Source organism: Alternaria infectoria, assembly GCF_024043175.1.
Source record: "Alternaria infectoria strain BMP 0036 chromosome Unknown scaffold_7, whole genome shotgun sequence".
Lineage (NCBI taxonomy): Eukaryota > Fungi > Ascomycota > Dothideomycetes > Pleosporales > Pleosporaceae > Alternaria > Alternaria infectoria.
The window spans coordinates 1,585,373-1,604,708 of NW_026250696.1; the positions used below are offsets into that span (position 1 = coordinate 1,585,373).

General features: G+C 53.5%; 2 protein-coding genes across 2 annotated transcripts; one reads left to right on the top strand and one right to left on the bottom strand.

The window, feature by feature from the left end:
* Positions 1–2,425: 2,425 nt before the first annotated feature.
* On the bottom strand, positions 2,426–3,457 carry J4E92_005388 (uncharacterized protein; the record flags this gene model as incomplete). Its single annotated transcript, XM_051496770.1, is given in 2 exon segments — positions 2,426–3,439; positions 3,452–3,457. The coding sequence occupies 2 exon segments, from the start codon at positions 3,455–3,457 to the stop codon at positions 2,426–2,428; spliced, it is 1,020 nt and encodes a 339-aa protein (XP_051353490.1).
* A 1,059-nt stretch (positions 3,458–4,516) lies between these two features.
* Positions 4,517–7,983, top strand: J4E92_005389 (uncharacterized protein; the record flags this gene model as incomplete). The annotated part of the gene is made up of 2 exons (XM_051496771.1): positions 4,517–4,525; positions 4,552–7,983. The coding sequence occupies 2 exons, from the start codon at positions 4,517–4,519 to the stop codon at positions 7,981–7,983; spliced, it is 3,441 nt and encodes a 1,146-aa protein (XP_051353491.1).
* Between the last annotated feature and the right edge of the window lie 11,353 nt (positions 7,984–19,336).

A 19,336-nucleotide genomic window follows, 5' to 3' on the forward strand; every position in this document is an offset into this window, starting at 1 on the left:
CGTGCAAGCTCTTCCTTCTGTTGTGTCCTGTAACTTGCGAAAGCCTCTTTAGCTAACGCCAAGCCGATGCTGATCGCCTCGTGTCGGGTGCGCCTCATTGGAGATTGTGGCAAAGCGGAGGAAATGTCTGAAACTAGAGAGTCAATTATGGGATGGGAACTGTCAGCAGTTGAGGTAACAATTTCGCAATAGTCAGAGTCACGGGAAAGAGGCTCAGGCAGCTCGGTAGCAGTCTCCATAGCGAGCCTCGGGTCGTCTTTTGCTGGGACGCGCTCCAGAATGGATTGCGGTAATGCGCTTCCACAGCAATCGGGCGCTACGTGTGCGCCTCTCTTTAATGACTCTTGTATATGTGCGCGAACGTCGGCGTCAGACGATATGTGACCGCATACCAGCTTTGCGCCTCGAGGCCTGCTGTGATATCCGTGGTGCGGCGCGGACGTGGTGCAAGTACTACTAAAAAGACTTAGTAGGAAGCTGTCATAAGTCACTGTCCATAACGTACCCTGAATCCCTTCTGAACATGGAGAAAATGACGGAGCCCCGTTTCTTCCTTGGTTGCGCTTGCTGTGACGAGGCTGAGCTGGAGATGGCGGAAGGTGTGATGGACAGTGTCGATGATTGTCTTGACTGGAAATCAGATTCGGGACGGTCAACAAAGTCTCGAGACTTCTCAACAGGTGACGTAATCTGTGAGCGTGCTGGAGGTGCCCTTCTTGTGGTTGAGCCGTCAGTGGAGAAAATGAGGTCTCTGGAAGTTCGGGAAGGCGCGGATGTGAAGCTTGTTGACTGCGTTTCTTGAGAGTGAATTGATCTGGAACTTCTCTGATCGCTATCCAGCGTCATAGTCGAGATTGCGCGAGAGATGGTTTCTGGCGGGGGTACGAAACGATAAGAATCGGGGACACCAGATTCGCGAGCAAGCAGCGCCACCTCGGCGTCGAGATGGTCCTCATTCTGATTCATAGGCAGACCCAAGGCTTCGGCCAGATATATAGCATCGTCGAATATGGGAGCCGTGCCGAGCGCAACGGTTTCGTCCCATATACGGTCAGGCATTGCGCCGGAGCGCGCATGCACTTGGCTGTTGACTGATGTCAAGAGGTCGCTACCAAGACATGCGAGCGGCGCAAGGGTAGTCTCTTCTTGCGCAGGACAGGCGGCACCGTTGGGAGGGCGGCACACAAGCTTGGGCGACTAACAGAGGGGTGCAGCAAACAGAGGGCGGGTCAGGTGTCGAGGACGCACGACGGTGTGAGAACCTTGGAAGTGTGGTTCACATACGGATGGAAGGAGTGGGCGCTAGAGCATGGAAGACGGGCGCCCACACGCCCACTCTGCAGCAGGTGGATCATCTGCTGATGCTGCATTCAGCATGTCGCCTGCAAGCCATCCCACCCACCAAACACCGATATGACATCTGTCCATGGCCCGCTAATGAGTTTGCGCGCGCCCGTCGAACGCGGCTATCCGACCGACGTTGCGCCGTCCTTTTCGTCATGTCGCACTTTACATGTTTCGCGCCGCCAATCAGGCCCGCTTAGTGACGAGCTAAGTACCGTTGATATCACTTCGGCTGTCATGGCGGTGACGTGCATAGTTCGGCGCCTGTCAGTTCTCCATCTACGACTCGTAGTGGTGTAGCCGGAATACTGTGCCGGGAGCCCACTAGGTGGTTGGAGGATAGCTTCGGCATTGCCGCTTAGTTGCCATGATTTCCGATGTTCTGATGTTCCACCTAGGTGGTAGCCGTCCGTGTCGGGGTCATCCTGGAGCATGTGAAGATGATAATTCGGTTGCGACGTTGGTGATACTGCGCAGGGGCTATCGAGAATAAGAAGCGGTCGGATACGCACAACTGTCCAATTTGGTTTCAGCCTGTAGTCGTCGATCACACCGCCGCCTTGATGACGCAGGTGGTGGTCGTTGGCGCATGCTCCACCTGAGTGTACGAATTTGACCCAGAGTACACGCATTTGTATTGCAAGCTTCGTGATGGGCACTACTCTACTGTCCTAAGCGACTACCAAATCGCATGTTGTACATATGCAGCCAAGGCACGCAAGCAAATATGGTACAGTACACAACAGACATGGACCGAGCTACCGGGAAGCCTTCCACACCCAGCAAATCGTCCTGATGTCGCAAGTGAAAAGACGGGTTGAATTCATTAATAGTAGCTTATAACGGCTCGCTCATATGACGTAATGGTGATCATAAGCCAGGCCCAAAAGTGAAACATGCGACAAAAGAAATATATATAGATACATGTGAGAAGTGCGCAGCCTCGTATGCAATGGCTGCTCGTCCAGTTCGATGCCAGACCGAGCTGGTAGAAACGCCTGAAAATGCCGTAGCCATGAAGCGCAAATCTACCCAGAGATAAGGACCCAGAGCAAGAAAACTAAGACTTGTTAGTATGTTGTCAATGTACGAGTGTGCGGGTATACGTACAAATCATCAGCACACCAAACATCTTTGCGACAAGCCACCTGTTGCCTTGCACGCGGCTCCAGTACTTCATCAGCTCACGCTGGGCACCCTCGACGTTGTCTACAACGTCTTCGGTGTTGGCGTCAATGCGCTGGATCTGTTCTCCTTGTTCGGACACCATCTGGGCGAGCTGGCTGAAGATGCCTCCTAGTTCTTGAATAGTAGACTCTATCGACTCAATTGCTCGCCCCCTCTCTTGAATGTATGCGTTCTGGGGCTGGGCCTCTTCCATGAGCAGTAGTTGTGCGTCCGATTGCGGTGCGCCTCGCGTCAGAGCTGACGACCCAGAAGGTTCGAGCGAGAGCAGGTCTTGCTGCGCTGCATTGGTATTCCGGGCGAAGCCTCCTGGTGATCGACCTCGCTGGGGTGTTTGGTAAAGTGGAGAATCTGTCCGGCCTGGCTCGAGGTTGCTGTGGGATTGCTGCGCAGCTGTTGACAGGAATTGCTCCGTGCGGGATCGCGATGCCTGCATGTTCTTTGTTCGCACCTCCAAAACGTCCTTGAAGTTGGTCCCCACGTTGGTTAGTTTGTCGGACAACAGCTTGACGACTTGGCCGTTGTGCTCTGCTTCTTGGTCCACACCGGGTTTCGCCTTGGGGTGTTGCTTCGAGTTCATCTGCTGCAGTGCCCGCACCTGGCCTGACAGTGCAGTCATGTCCTGCTTGATGACAAAGGTGAGCTCGTCAAACTCAACTGGCCGATCGTCAAACAGCGTCTTGCGCTTGGCCAGCTGTGAAAGGCGCTCGAGCTTCTGCATGGTGCTCGCAACACCCCGCGCGACGTCGGCCGCATTGCGCGCAAATTCAGAGCGCTGACGCCGGGGGTTGGCATCTGCCTGTGTCTTCTCTTGTGCTGTGAGGAGCGACTGCCGTTGCGCGCCCGTCTTGGATTGCGCTTGCCGCCGACGAGCCTGTGCAAGAATCGAGCGGAACTCGTCGGTGCGGTCCTGTATCGACACAGCCATGTTGACGATTCGTTGTGGTGGGAGGGAGGGCGAGGGCGGAAAAGGGGAGGCGCACCACCTGTGGGCAGGACAGCAGGCGCTGCGGATGCACAGGCGACGTGGAAGTTGCGCCGAGGCGGGTGGCAGATTTGTGTGCAGTCGCGGATTTGCTCAGGCCCCGTTTGCTCGAGGATCCAGGGCAGCCACGGGCGAGATGCAATTGTGAGGTGATGGCGCGCGACACGCGGTTCGTAGACGGGGCGTGCGAGAGCTGGCGGCGGCGGCGGGGTTTGGCCTGCAGGAGTGACGAGAGACGCGGGATGCAGTCGTGCGCGGCGGTGAATCGGAAGCGGCGTGTTCCTGGCGAGTCGGGCAGAGAAAAGCGGAATGTGTTGAGGGTCGGGGTGAAATGGGGAATGGGGAAACGTAGTTAGTTCCGCGTCGGCCAAACTTGGACGCCCTGCGCCACACCTCCACGGCGCCGGCGCCATACTGGCCGTAGACCCGTCAGACCGCGCGGAGCAGCTGCATCAAGGGGAGTTGATCGCTAGCTCTCCTTGCTCCTCCACCGCGTCCTCTGCGCCCATCCTCGCCTGCCCAGCTGCTCCCGTCGAGTGCGCCGTTGTCGTGATCACGTCGGGCCTTTCGCACGCGCAGGCAGGTGACGTATCCCCCGGAAGCTTGGTCGAGCCCTCATCAACCCTCCCGCCCGGCTCCAGCCACGCTGTCTATCACCACTCCGGCCACCTGCACCACCACTGCCTCGCTCCCCCGGCCCCCACCGTTGTCGCAGACTCCATCTCGGCAGGCTGCCCCTCGTGTCTCCCGGTTGCATGCGCTGCAGGACATAGCTGGCGTTGGGCTCGGCCCTTGTAGAGCGAGAGCGGTGCGTCCTAGCCATCTCCGGACCCTCCTACGCCATCATGTCTGGCCCCTTCCGCTTCCAGCAAGAGGAAGCCAGGTCGCCGCTGTACGTACCGCCTCTGCACGCGCATGTCGCCTGCTGTCCTGAACTGACTCGTGTTAGCGATCGGACCGCGTCGCCCTTCTCCGCCGGCCAGCCTGTGTCGTTCAAGACCAATGTCAACCGTGCCAAAACGAAGAAATGGGTCCAGGCGAAGAAGAACGCCTACGACGGCGATGATTGGGGCGGCTACGACGAGTACGACGAATACGGCGTCAACCAGGAGCCCGAGCAGCCACAGCCTCTGGCGCAGCGATACTATGCCCAGCGGACGGAGCAACCATCGCGCAGCTTCACCGACCCCTCCCAGCAGGCGCCCCTCCCACGACCCCGAAGAAATTCCTTCGAGCACGGCGAGGAACAGCGCGCCTTCTCCTCAACAATACCGCAACCCCAACATGGACACGGCCACGAGCATGAGCAGGGCTACTCTGCCATGCCCCCGCCTCTCCAGACTCGCATATCGCAGGTCCCTGCCGATTTCACCCCGCCGCTCAACACACAGTTTCCCCCGCGCAAGAGTAGCATAGGCCAGGGAGACATGCCAATGTCTACTTCGCCACGATCACGCAATGGCAGTCAGGCATCTGACAAGCCGCTACCCTTCATCAGACCAGCCGACATATACAAGCGGCACCAAGAGGAGCGGGATCGGGCGTCAATGGAATCATCGCGACCAAGCCTGGACTCTCTTTCTTCTCCGATACAGGACAACGTGGTCTCTCCTCAAGAAGGCGGGCGATCGCTGCAGCCTATGGAAACCGTCGCTGAGCGCAAGAGCGAGTATCTGCCTGATTATGATGCAGCAGCCCCGCACGACAAACAACAACCCCAGCAAAATCAATCCCTTGCGTCACCACAGGATGACAAGGGTCTGCGCTCCGTTGTTGATCAGGCATTTACTCGCGCTGACGAATCGCGTTCCGTTCCGCCAACGCCCATATCAAACGACAACGATTCAACTTCAGACCTTCTGAGGAGCAATACTGGAAGCACTTCCGGAATCAGCCCAATCATGAGCCGCGTGCCCAGTTCAGCAGCCTCAGCACTGAGAAACCGTGATCAAGCAGAAAGCACCACACCCGCCATCGCAGAAGAACCAAGTGAAGTCACGACGCCCGTTACCCAGCCAACCTCTGCGAAGATCGTCGAGCCCATACACCACGTTCCACGAAAACCGTCCCCAGGTCACAATCGCAACTTCTCCAACTCTTCTCTACCGCGCAGCGGCCTCGCTACGCCCACACGCGGTGACAGTCCTGCACGATCCCCTATCTTAGCACCGAGCAGAGACGTACCCGAACCCTCCTCCGCCCTTGTTACCATGGAAAGCAACGAAACTCCGGGCGCAATGGAAGGCGGCCTTAATGGTCCATCCCCTGCATATGCTACTCGCGAGGCTGATATTGCTACTGCTGTCAGGGATGGTCCAGACAATGGCGCACCCGGACTGGGCGCTTCAGAGCTTCAATCACAGAACAACTTCCTCGAGTCGCATAACGCGCAAAGCCCTCTCGATGATGGCTTGCCGCGCGATCGCTCAGAGTCTCCAAGCAAGGGTCGTGTGCAGGCGTTGGCTGGCAAATTTGGAGAGGTGGCATCGTCGAGACGTGGCTCTACACAGTCCAATCGCTCGAGGAACAGTGTTCAATCGTGGGAACGGAGCAACGATAATTCACGTGCGGCGTCTCCAACGAAAGCTAGCCCTTCGAAACCCAGCAGTCCTGTCAAAGAATTTCGTCCCCATCTTCCAGGCCAGTGGGAGTCTTATGCTACTACCGCTATGACACCTTCGGATCTGGGCGAGCAAGACCGTCGATTAAGTTTCGCGAACAATGGTCCGAGTGCGCTCAACAAATCCGATCTGACGGCTACAACGGATAAGAAGCCACTTGCCGGGGCATTGTCGGCAGAGACGGACACTCCGGATCCGCTCGCCGCTCTTAGAGATGCTGGAGCTGCAATGGTCAATTCTATCCGCACAACCTTGGGTGCCGATGACCAAACATCCGAGACTCAACAGCAGCAAGCACGTCGTACTGACCACGGAAATATCTATTTACCAAGGCCTCTTCAGCTAGATCGTACTGGCACTTCCGGCTCAAGCGTGCCGCCAACTCCCCCCGCGAAAGACACCCCGGAATCAGAATTTCCGCCACCCCCGCCTTTGAAGGAGAGGCCCTCACAGCCCTTCAAGAGTCAGCCTAAACGACCGAGTCTTGATCCTCAGTTAAGTACTGACCCTTCTGCTGAAGACCAGGAAAGTGACCGTCTTCGCAAGGAGATTGTCGCCAGTCTCAGCCCTTTCAAGGCTCCAGCGTCGCCGGCCAGCGAGTCTAATCAAGCCTCGCTCCACCCCGCCAGCCCAGGCACAAATCGTGCTAGCTCTATTCTGCCCAGTGAGTATGATACCTACTGGGCAGATGAAGATCGGGCTTCTCGTCGATCTTCGCAGGATACTGAGCGCTATGCTCAAGATCAGCCATCCGATGCAGCCATGTCTTTTCTCCCACAATCGGAAGAACCGACCAAGCCTGTGATACTCAATCGATTTAGCTGGGAGGCAAGCAACCCGCAACCGCAAACACCAGACCAGCAAGCGCACGGTGTAGCCGCTGTTGAGCCTACAAAAGCCTCACAGGCAACGGAGAGTCGCCTTCCCACTGTGGAACGAGCTGCAGATCAAGAACGACAAGAGTGGTCAGAAGGCCTTCCGGACTCGTACTTTGGCCCAGAGCACACTTTCACGGTTACTAAACCTGACCCTAGTAGTAGCAGTGATATGCCGCAACGATCTGCTTCTCCAACCGTCGATACTGCGCGCCCCGGAACTAGCCCTGCTCGAGAAGAAACACGCTCCCCGGGACTTCATGTTGTCAACACAGAGCTCAATCCCGAAGCCGTGGATCTCCCACCACGTTTCAGTGCGGAGCATGAGCAGACTTCGGGACTCGGAGGATCCAGCTTGAACGAGAAGCAACGGATAGAGCAGCCTGCGGAACATCCCGCAATCGTAACATCTGACGACGAGCCGAAAACACCCATTGCCGTACAGGAGGAGCCTTCGCCGAAGTCGCCAATTACGGACAAGCCTCTGGGCGCTCGAGAAATAGCAACGCTTAACACTGCTGCTGAGCGAATTGACACCTACAACAAGACACGCGAGTACTGGGCGACAGTTGATCATGGCCTTAATGACTGGCTACGCTCTGCGCTCGAAGCAAACCCCGAGCTGGCTACGCAGACGTACCCAGTACAGCGTGTGCCTACAAGCTCGGCACGTCACAGGCACACTGGCTCTCTTGCACTGTTTGGCAAGCTTGGTGGTTCGAGTAGCTACGACGTGAGCGCCGACCAAAATAACAATGCTAGCGTACCAGTCCCCGCGAGCTCAGGCTCTCCCACTAATCCTGCATCATCTGGTTCAGGATTTGGCGGACGAATTGCAAATCAGCAGATGCAATTGAAAGGCAAGGACTTGCTTCATACTGCTAATGTGTTAGGAGGGAAAGGCATGACCAGTGCCAAGGGATTGTTTGCGAAAGGCAAGAGCCGTTTCGGCCGCGAAAAGGTAGATAAATGATCTCTTCTACCCATTTTCTTTGCTTGGCATTCTCATCGTATGTCACGACTACCATTTTCCTTGGTCCATGGACTACAGCGGGTGATTGGATGTACTCGTATGGACATTGAATGTGGCGTTTCTGACCTTGCTTTGGGCGTTTTCATTCTTTCGCCATTTACGATCGTAGTCCTCGCCTGTAGCTTCATAATCATCTCAACGTAATGCCAAGTCTGACTGAGGCGGCTCAGCTTCCTTACGACGGTGTTGTTTGCTGATGTGATGCGTGATTCAGACCTCCTCGTATAACCGGGCCGACTCTGCTCCTTCTTCGCGCGAAGCTTCTCAAGAGCCCGAGCTCGTCACACGAAGATCGAGAGCATCGTCAGGAGTGCAACTGCTACGCTCCATGACGGAAAAGGAAAAGAAGGGGGAAGTCTCGAACGAAGAGAAGAAGAAGCGTCGATTTTCATTCTCGTCCCAATTTCGGCGTGCCAGTCGCTCCAGAACCAGACCGAGTAGTGTGGCGCTGCCGAAAACTACTCCATCCGTCCTTGACTCGACATCTAAGACCTCGCCTCCCCGCGAGCTCCATCACTACCTGATGGGGGAACGTCGGCCGCATTCTTTCCATGCTCCAGACTCTTGGGTCGGCACTCCACCGGCTGCTCTCAACGAGTACTTCAATACTACAGCGATGCGAAGAAGCTCTTCGCAGGCGCATTTGGGCATATTGCCGTCGCCAGCAAAGAGTGCCTTTTCAAACCAGGACAAGGACGCTGAAGACTATGTTCCGCCCGTTCCCCCCATTCCAAACGAGGTTGCCATCAAGCATTATCGACGTAGGTCTAGTCAGGACAGTGCCAGCCATCGGATGTTGCAATCTGTTATTCGGCATTCAACCCCTCCTATTGTTCTGAATAGACATTCGATGCCAGCAGCGATTACGAGAGATCCAAAAAGCCTCGATTATCACCCAGCTTTTGCTGACGATAATAACATCTCTGGTGCGCAAGAAAGAGCGAATGACTATAAGACAATGCTTCGTGCCCCAGAGGGATCTTTCCAACCAGACCTACCTACAGCAGAATCTGATGATCTCCGACGCGATGGGTTTCAATTCGGGTTCAGTGACGAATCGCCAAAGAGGGTCAGAGATCATCGCATCGATGATGACGATCAACCGCCACAGTTGAATCACGACCCATTACCAACATCCTTGCGACATGGCCAGCAACCGCCTCCTATGTACACTAACAGACACATGGATGTGAGCGATGAAGACAGCGACAGGGAGCTTGTTCGTGGAAGAAGCTTGGCACCAGTGATAGCACTGAATGCGAAACAGGGATCTGACAGTGTCAGCCCTGTACTAGCTCCTGTGGGCAAATCTGCCAGTATTACATCAGATAAGAACGGGGATGTGGGGGATGTCGAGCGCGATGACCAAATGCGTGGAGCCCGGGTCATCAGGTATGAAGACACACCCTTTGTGCTGGCGCGACAGCCACCAGACAATGTCGCTGCTATAGAATGGCCGTCTATGGATCCTCTCAATACCCTAGGTTCGAAAGAAAGGGCCCAGGAGTCTGCAGAACACTCGTTCCTGGACATCGGACACGAGACGTTTGTTTACGGCAGCGCTTCGGTTCCGCAGCACCACACAGTCAACGAGCTCGCCAGCGCAGAACAAACGATCCGCCAGGGAGAACGTGCATCTAATGTTGAATCGCCTACTCTCGGTCTTCTTGATGATGCCTTTCGTACTGGCAAAGTCTGGCGAGTATCGTCGCTCGAAGCTAGTGTACCTGCATCCGAGGCGCCTTTTGATGTCAAAGACGACGAGGGCATGTCGAGAGATGAAAAGGCGGATGCGGAACGCGCTTTCAGTCCTGTGTGGTTTGCTAAGAGCGACTTGCAGCTTCCGACAAGCACTCGGGATCTTGGGAATGCAGATGGAAGCGCAGAAATCCGCGCGACAACATCTGGAGAAGAACGCGACGCGGACGCAGGCAGTCGAGTAATGGCCGTTGGCGCGATTGCAGCCCCAGCCCAGCAGGAAATACGAAGACATGGGGACCGGGAGCCTTCGCTTAGCCATACCCTTGCGGGGGCCAGTGCTGCGGCGGCTGACAGCGACACCTCGACGCGCTCCGCGCCGCCCTCCTTAGTTGTCGACGCCGCTGAAAAGCATACCGCCTCTGGATCACTTAGTCCATCATGGGGCCGCGGACACAGCATCATTGATCCACGCGTGGCTGAGCGCGCTTCCGATGAGATGGGGGACGAAAGCAACCTCGTCACGCCCGCCGGGCAGGTTCCGCGCATTACCACCCAGAACGGTCCGGAGACACCCAAGGCTGGACAACCGTACAGCGAGCATTCACGTCCCGCCATGTCAAACAGCCACTCCCATGGCCAGGCCAGCTTTCCGGACTTCAAGCACCAAGCACAGCAACTGCAGGTTTCAAATAGCGCTACGGCGGCTCCAGAACGGTCAAGATCCATGCTCTCGCAGATATCTGCCATGGTTTCTGACGAGGGAAGCAACCCTTACTCTCAAACATCTACTGGAAGATCAACCCCGTCAACAATTCGTCGCATGCAGCCAGAGTCCACCGTGAAGCCTTCGGCAGTCCCACCACAGATTCCAGAGGAGATTTTGATGTCGTATGGTGGCGACGATGGTTTTGATCTTTACGCAGATCATAACGGAGTCGTCAAGGATGTGCAAGACGAGCATGGCCAGCCTTTGCGACTTGGACATCTCCAGGTGCGAGGGGCAACTACCCAACAACAGCCATCACAGCCTTCAACTTCCGGTATTGCGACAGCGCCATCATCTCGCGATGGTGATCGCCCAAGATACAGTTTTGAAAGGCCAATGAGCTTCGTCTCAGGACCTGAAGACCAAGACGGCAAACCTCAAGATCAGATCAACCAGACCGCATCTGCAAATGCAACGCAATCTTCCCCTGTCGCTATGCAGCATCGTAATCAGTCCCAGCAATCACTACATATGGACACAGTGTACTCACCGAACCCGCTAGCAAACGTCGCACCGCCCTCGGATCGGAGCGCATTGAGGCACCAGCCAATGCTTGCATCTGGCCCATCTCCATCCAAGAATATCTTCCAAGCGGTAAAGTCAATCGACCCCAGTAACAAAACCACTCAGATTACCGTCAGTTCTTGGCGTCCTGCGGGCCATCAAGCTTCCCAGCAAGCAGTTTCCGGAAGTCCTGATCTTAACTGTCAGTTACCACAGGCCACTCAAGCTTCGGGTCGGGTTCCGCTAGCAGAACAAGAGAGGCCAGCAATTTCGGGGCCGCAGAGCAACCCGAATCGCGCACAAGGGCAGATGGAATCTCATGGACCCAGAAATCAATTTGAACTGCAACAGCAATTGTTGCAGAGGCAAGGGCAATACCAAGTTGCCGCGTTTAGACCACCCGCCAATTCTTCGTCTCAACCTGCCGAGCAAACATCAAGAAACCAGGAGAAGTCATCTTCGAAACCTCGGCTTACATCAATGTTCAAGAGCTTTGGTGGTAAGACACAGGCGAACCTCCAGCATACGACCAACTCTGGCAATACAGCCATAATCTCCCAGTCCAAGCCACTTCCGCCGGATCCTAGTTCTGGTACTCCGCTTCACTCTGTAATGGACAGATTTATGCGCCCTAGGGAGGCATCGGCAGAAAAGCTTATCGACCAGCAACATCCTTTCTTGCCGCATAGTCGCCCAAACATGGGGCAGCCACCGGAGTTTGGGCAGGCTTCGTTACAGGTACACTCGGTAGAACCGCGTGTCGATTCGAGAACGCGCATTGCATCCGACCTTCCCAACGACTTTTCATCCCAGCAGCCACCGTCAATATCCAATGTTCAAGTCCAGGCCCATCAAGTATCATACTCGAAAAGACCAGAATCTGGCAAGAAGAAGAGATTTTCTGCGTTGGGCGCTCTGTTCATTCGAGGTGGTGTGAATGGTGATGGATCGGCTATGAAATACAAGATGTCAAAAGAAGGAAAGAAGGCACAGAAGAGTATACAGGCGACCGCTACTCCAGCTACTCCCAGCGCCTCTCATAGAGTACCTCAGCATCAGCAGAATAAGCCACAGCAGTCTGGGTTAGCATACTATCCTCCCGGACAACTTCCGCCTCATACCATACAAAGTAGGCCACCCCTGGGTCAAAAGCTTGGGCCATCGCAACCAGCACCCAACATGCATCCTCAAAAGCTACCTCAGCCGTATCAGCAACAAACGCAGCAAGTTCTGTCATCACGAGAGCCAATCTCTAGTTTACATTCAGAGGAAGCGTCTGCATTCCTTAAAACAAAGCAGCTAGCGATGGAACACCAAGCTCGGCAAAGCAGCTTACAATTGAATCAATCCCAAGCTTCCAAGCCTGGGATTGAAGCACAGCCCTATAGTGCACCATTCCAGAACACTCTTGCACACACGCGAGATCAAGATTCGGATCCACCTCCTGGAGGATACTATAATCATCGTGCTGAGCCAGCTCCAGCTGGGAGTGGAGCCTACGCAGCTTCTTTAGCCGCGCGGGGACAGGTAGATCAACGTAATCAACCGCAAACAGCTCACCAAGGAGTTTATACGGTCCCACAGGCTGAGCGACAGCAGCAACCCCCCGAAAAACAGCAGTCTGAGTACGAGCAGAGTGTTCAGAGGGACCATCAATATGAGCGACAACTAGAACAACAAGCACACCCCGAGACATCCCAGGACCACCTTGCCCATCATACCTGGCGAGCACAACGGGAGGAACTACTACGACAGGAGCGATCTGCACCAGAGCACAATAGGCCATGGCCGAACGACGATGCGTGGGTGCAACGACCGCGTCAGCAGCAACAACACCAATCTTTGGTAGAGTGGCGACCGAACGACTATCAACCTCAGCTTCCGTACCACAATGCGCACGGCTCAGGACCTCTTTTTGCTTCTCAAGATGATGAGCCGATATCTCCACCTGCAGTGTCCCCTACGCAAGAGCCGAGTTATGACGCACCTCCAATACCTGCGGCGTATAGTCATGTATCTGGGGCATTTGTATCGCCGCTTGATCGGCAACAGCAGTCGTTGTCACTCAGTCAGACGGATGCGCCCGTGCAACTTTCAGTGGATCAACACAATCGTCCGCTTTCGGAGTCAATAATGCAGGCTGTGTCGCCGCAAGTGTCTGCACACTCACAAGTACCTCCAAACGGTCGAATGCACTCGGATGCTAGCACAATGTCCCTCGTGTCGCCAATATCAAACTCTCCAGCAATGCCTAGCTACTCTCCAGCCCCTAGTAGCCAACGGTACCAGAATCCAAGGATGAGCAGCATATCAGAAGTCCATCAGCAGGATCTTCCATGGCATCTCGACTTCCCAGCAGGAGCAACCGAACAAGACATTGTTCGAGCACGACAGGGACAATACATGCAAGAACGCTTTACCGCCCAACAACAACAGCAGGACGAGAGAGCTGCCGGATCACCATCGCCTCGTTTATCGCCCGAGCAGACTACGCTAAATACTGTACCTCCACATGCTCAAGCACACGGCGGTGGATTCAGGGAAATTCTGCCGCGAAGTTTCACGCAGCCCTATGCGACCTCGCAGGCAGCACAATCAAGTCAAAATCTTCAGCCCATTATCCGCCGCGACGCGACACCTGTACAGCCAACACCGATACATCCGGGACAATCCCCGCCACCCGCAGCGTATCCTCTGCCCATGTCTCCCGACCCTACGGTGATCAATAGTCCCCAGAATTTCATTGCAAGCGAATTTGCCCCACCTCCACCACCAAAAATAGCCCAAAGTCCTATGCGACCCGGACCTTCTAACGCCCAGCCTTTTTCATTTGAGGGTCAACGGCCGCATTCTCATAGCCCATCGTCGCCAAACTACGTCTATACCTCGTCACACGGGAATGGATCCCAGTATGATGTGAAAGCTCAAAATGAAGCCCCACCATCATATGACGGTCCTGGTGTGCCTAATAGTGGTTTAGATAAGAGTCGCCCCGAAGGACTTCGACCGCTCAATATCACAACGGATCTAGACGGTGAACCGCGTGATAGACAACCAGATTCTCGTCCACGTCAACCCTCGATTGGTATCCTGCAGCATCCACAACCCGCCTCAATGGCTGCTTCACCTCAACGCACATCACCAGACATGGGTGCGGAGTCGTTACGTCGCCAACTCCTACAGCAAGAGAATCTCGCCCACATGGAACGCGTCCAGCGCGAAAAGGAGAAGCGCGAGAGACATGAACGCGATAGGCAGGAACGCGAGGCTGCAAGAGCAAGAGCAAGAGAGCTTGAGCGCAGCGCGTCTGGTGGCGGGCAGGTTGGCAGCCTGAGAAGCATTGGCGGTAGCACTACCGGAGGAGCTTTAACCTGGGAGAGACGTGGGAGTCACAGCAATAGCAGACAGGTATTTGAGCTGCCTGCCGTGGAAGATGACGAGCCCACTATGAAGGCGACTAGTTATCCTGGACAGGAGTGGGTACCTCCCATGTGGGATGGTGACTGAGCCCCAGTCTTTAGTTCGCCCTTTTTCCTTGTGATCATCCCAAATTTGGTCCATTCGCGCTAATTCCCCCCGTTAATGTATTCGACGCGAAGTGATATGGTCGCACATTTCCTTCTGTGAATATCACACATCATTGCATCTTGGTTGATCTACGCGTTTTGAGCGAAATTCGGATACCCTCATCGTTTTTCCTGGTACACATTGGACAGTCTCGGTCTTCATCTTCTTTTCTTCGTCCAGCTTTGTTTCTACTTCTGTAAATTGTGGGTAATAGTAGATAAACCTTTTTACCTAGGGCAGTGCAGCGCCAGTTCCGCACTACACATCCCTTACAACATCGATTTAATTCACTATCTGCTCGGCAAGACAACGTATCCAGTTTCTTCCACAGTTCGGACCTGATGGGGAGTCAAACTCGTTGCCAACACCAAGATCTCTGTACCGTGGTCCTTAGGGGCCCACCTCTGACGATGAGAGAAGAGCAGAATATTACCAATCCAGACACAAACATTTGCTCAATCGACAAAGACGTAAAAGCTGCAACACACCATCTCGAACGTTTCGAACTTCGCGATCCGGCCGGGTTTTAGAGAGGCAAACACTAGCGGCGCCCAAACACTGTTAACGCATACCTACCTCAAACTTTTCACTCGTGTCTGGACAACGCTATGCGGGTATTGTGTGCGACGTCGTCTATACCAAGGGAAATTAAATCCCCTTCGCCCACTACCGATGGAGCCTTTTCCGCCGACGCTTGATCTTTCTAACGGTACAACTCACTCCTCTTTTCATCAGTCATTCTGCTCAACTCCGATAAACCACCCGTACGAGAACCTCTAGAAATAGCATGCATAAATCATTCAATTAGAACGCCACAATGTTCCGCAAGATCTTCTCTGTACGAACAATGCGTCAACGCATAACACCTAGCGCCCAACCCATGTCGCGATTCGACAGTCTCCGTCCAAATACTCTCGACGCTGTTGAAGCTTCAAACGCCGAAACCGAAGAAGGTTTCGGCTTCATAGTCGCCTACTCAACTTTCCACCCGTGCTCAACGCGTCCCCTTTCTTTTCCGCTATGCAGCGGGATGGTAACGCCAATGCCTACAGTATTGGAATCCACGTCTCAAAAAAATGACATGAAGGAGACTATGAAGGATAGTAAGAGAGAGAAAGAGGAGGGTGTGGAGGAAGTAGCCTTTAAACCATGGCCATACTCCCTCCCGTCATGGCTTCGACCAAAAGCTAGTACAACCTTTTCACTCATGAGCGACAGGACCCTTCCGATTTCTGCTGTAGTAGATTCTGAGCGCACAGGCGTTCTACAGTTCATTCTCTACGGTGTCCCGAATCCAGAACGCTTCTCTTACAGCCAGGAACTAGTGGCGCCGGGTAGTCTTTTGCATAAGGTTCTCCATGGGATCAAGGAGATGGATGAGTGTGAGGGTACTGTTGCTAGTGTCACCGTTGTCGAAAGTGAGAACGTAGACTTGGGCGAGGAGAAAATCAAGAAGGAAGAAGATGAGGCCATAGTGGTGAAGGGTATGCAGAGCAAGGTTACAGTGGAAGATGTGCTGGAGAAGAATAATCATATGGGGCATGGGATGATAGCGAAGCAGCGCTTAGCTCCTTCTCAGAATTTAACTTATGATAAGCACAGTGCATGTAAATAAGGATGAGGACGAATACTTGCAGCCTAGAGCTGACATAAAGCTCAGATCGAATCTAAGCAACGTTCGTTACACCATGTGTCTACTGACTTGTATGTGGGCAAAGAAAAGTGACTAGGCAGCAGTTTTCCTGCTCCTAAACAATAAGTGTACGACACATTACACTAAGTTTTTAAACAATGTATCAGATAGCCATGAACGTTAAGATAAAATTCCTATTCTTAGCGCATGTGTCTTTCGCTTAATATGTGTTAGTTTCCTTCTATTCTAAGTTATATAGAGTGATACTAGTTCTAGTTAGAACTATTATGTTTGCTCTATACATGTATCTGTCGTAGACACGATGGCTTCTTTCTTATTCTATCTTTTGTGACACTACTTTACCTACCAACCTCAATTATCCTAAAGACATACAGATATTATGCAAGAGACTGACAAGCTCTCGGCTTCACTCACAGAAGGCACGGCTTAGCTGCATTAAGTCGGAGTCGGTCTCTGCAACTTTGTTATCTCTCGCGCGTTAATCTTCCCTTCTAATAGAAGCTAATGTGAACACTAACATTTAAATTAACAGCACTAATTTTCACCCTGCTACTCTCCAGTGCCGAAGAACTTAGAAAAGGCGCAGGAGACCGACGACCGCTGCTTACTCCGGCAGCGATGAACCCAGCATGTCTCCGAAGCTCCGTCAACTCGCGCCCAACCCTGTCCCTGCCAGTGTTCGTTATGTGCTAGCCAACTCTACTCCACCAAGCCAAAATGTTTCAATTCAACCCGACAACACTGCTATTGCGTCTGATACAGGCCCATCGAGCAAGACTGCCGAGAGACTCTCCATTTTACGCAAGAGGTCCACATACAAACCCATGTCCAAAACTCGCAAAAGAAGAAATGTGGCAAAAGATGCCCCCACAACACGTGAGTCGTCGGATAGTCCAGTTTGGCAATTGGAACGGTGACAGCCGGAGCAGTGAAAGACATGGAACCACACAAAGCGATGGAGGAACTACTGAGCTAGTTTGACGAGCATCAGCTGGGTTGGCACCGACATAGCGGTTCGTATGGATTGGCTAGCATGCCCTACATTGAGAGGGGACTGCCAGTGACATGGGCATGTGTGAAAATTGCGAAGAGAAAACAGCAGATGAGGGACGGCGACCTCTAGGGAGGTGATTAGAAGCACGACTGGTATAGAGAGAATTCATCGGAAAACATGAAGTCTACGACCGGAGGGGAAGCTACACAGTGGATGGAGCCGAATATGGGTTGAGCTGATGTGTGTTTGCGTAAAGATGACGTGCAAAAATGGGGCTATGAAGGTTTTTTCTCTGGGGCAGCCTTTCTCCCTGGTTTCTTATGCTCAGTGTCGTAGATGATGACACCAAGAATACCAGCATTGACGAGGAAAAAGAGTATGCTCGAAGCCCAGAGTCCGGGAACAAAGGTCGAACAACCGTTGAACTCAAGTTGAAAGCCCTGCTGGAGCCAGGCAACTTGGCCCACAAGCCAGAGCAGAAGTGCTGTGATCCCAATGGGCGCTGAATGCAGGAGAGTCGAATCTGGAAGGTAGTATGGGAGAAACATCATGTACCAGAGGAAGTACTCGACAGAGTTAGTATTCATGCAAGACCGACAATCCATCGTATCGCTTACCTGGCTTGTGCAGACCTTGTTGAAGGTAACGAAGGCAAACGTCTGGGCTAACATCGTGTTCGGAAGATCCTTCTTCGCTAGCGCTAGTGGTATAAAGAAAGCACTGAGAAGCAGTTGCGGAAGGAATGCCAAACGCTCCAGTCCGGAAGATAATGTGGTCGGCTCCAAGTTCGTAGGCGTTGGGGACGATTTCAGGTAGAGGAGCGTATTGTAAGGCGAAAAGTTGTGGCGGTGGTCCGTACGAGTCAGATGGTAAAAGTAACTGTGCTCGAGGAATGGCCATCCGTAAACCTTGTACATAAGCAGGTTCAAGCTCGCAAACGCAAGGAGACTGTAGAGTGCGAAATATATTCTCATGGGATTGAGAAAGTTGCGCGTTCTCTCAAGCAAGGAAGTCGATGGTTGCTGTCGGATATCTGCCCTTGTTGCGACTTGCGTGTCATCGAGGAACCAGACAATAGAGGCTGCGTAGATGAACGGGTAGATTTTGAAGTGCACTGCGAACCCGAGCAAGAACCCAGTAAGTGCTCTTTGCTTTGCCAACACCGCCCAAAGCAATGCAGTCACGAATACTCCAAGCAGTCCCTCGGAGCTACCTCTTGTACTGATAGTGGCCACCATTGGATTCAGCAGCCAAATGCTGGCAAATTTGAGGGCTCGCTCATTGCTCATCTTCTTGTACTGTTTCAAAATACGAAACATCATCCAACCTGTAGCGACATCGCCGATGGCGAACAGGACCTTTCCGAAAGAAAACCAGAATTGCCCAGACCATACAGTAGGGTAGATGAGCCACGCCAGGAGGGGCGTATAACGATACGTGTCCCGTGCGTAAGGGGATTGGCCGCGCGAGATGTAGCGCGCAGCATCCGTGAAGACATAATAGTCAATGTCGGTGTATTTCATAGGTGAATTCGCATCCTGCCAGAGTCCATATAACAGGAAGACAACTCTTAGGACGATTGACGTTGTGAAGACCAGTGGTGGACTGCGAAAGAAAAAGAAAAGAGCCATGTTGTCTCCGGCATTACAAAAGCCAAGTTGACCAGACAAGACGCTGAAAAAAGCGAACCCGATGATAGGAGGATCGGAACTGATTTCGCTGGGTGGTGTGTTGATGAAACCCTACAGGATGGACTCTCCAGGAGTGAGAGCAGCCGAAAGCGCCTTAGTCCGTAAACGCGATAGCGTCCACGTGAGGACGTGCACTAGCGGACAATCCCAGCGTTTGCCTGACGTTGAGTATAAGCTCACCATCCACGCAGATTCATGGGCCTCAAACGACCGAGAGACGCAGCAATGGCGGACGAGAAGCCAGAGCAATCTCCATCGCCCTTTGTGTCGATGTTTGAAGGCTTCCGCGCAGAGCTGGATGAACACCATGATCGACGAGAGAGAATCATCAAGGCGTCGCGTGACATCACCGCGTCGAGCAAGAAGATGTACTAGGCAATGTTCGAGGTTCTTGTGGCCGATTGCTAACAACTGTG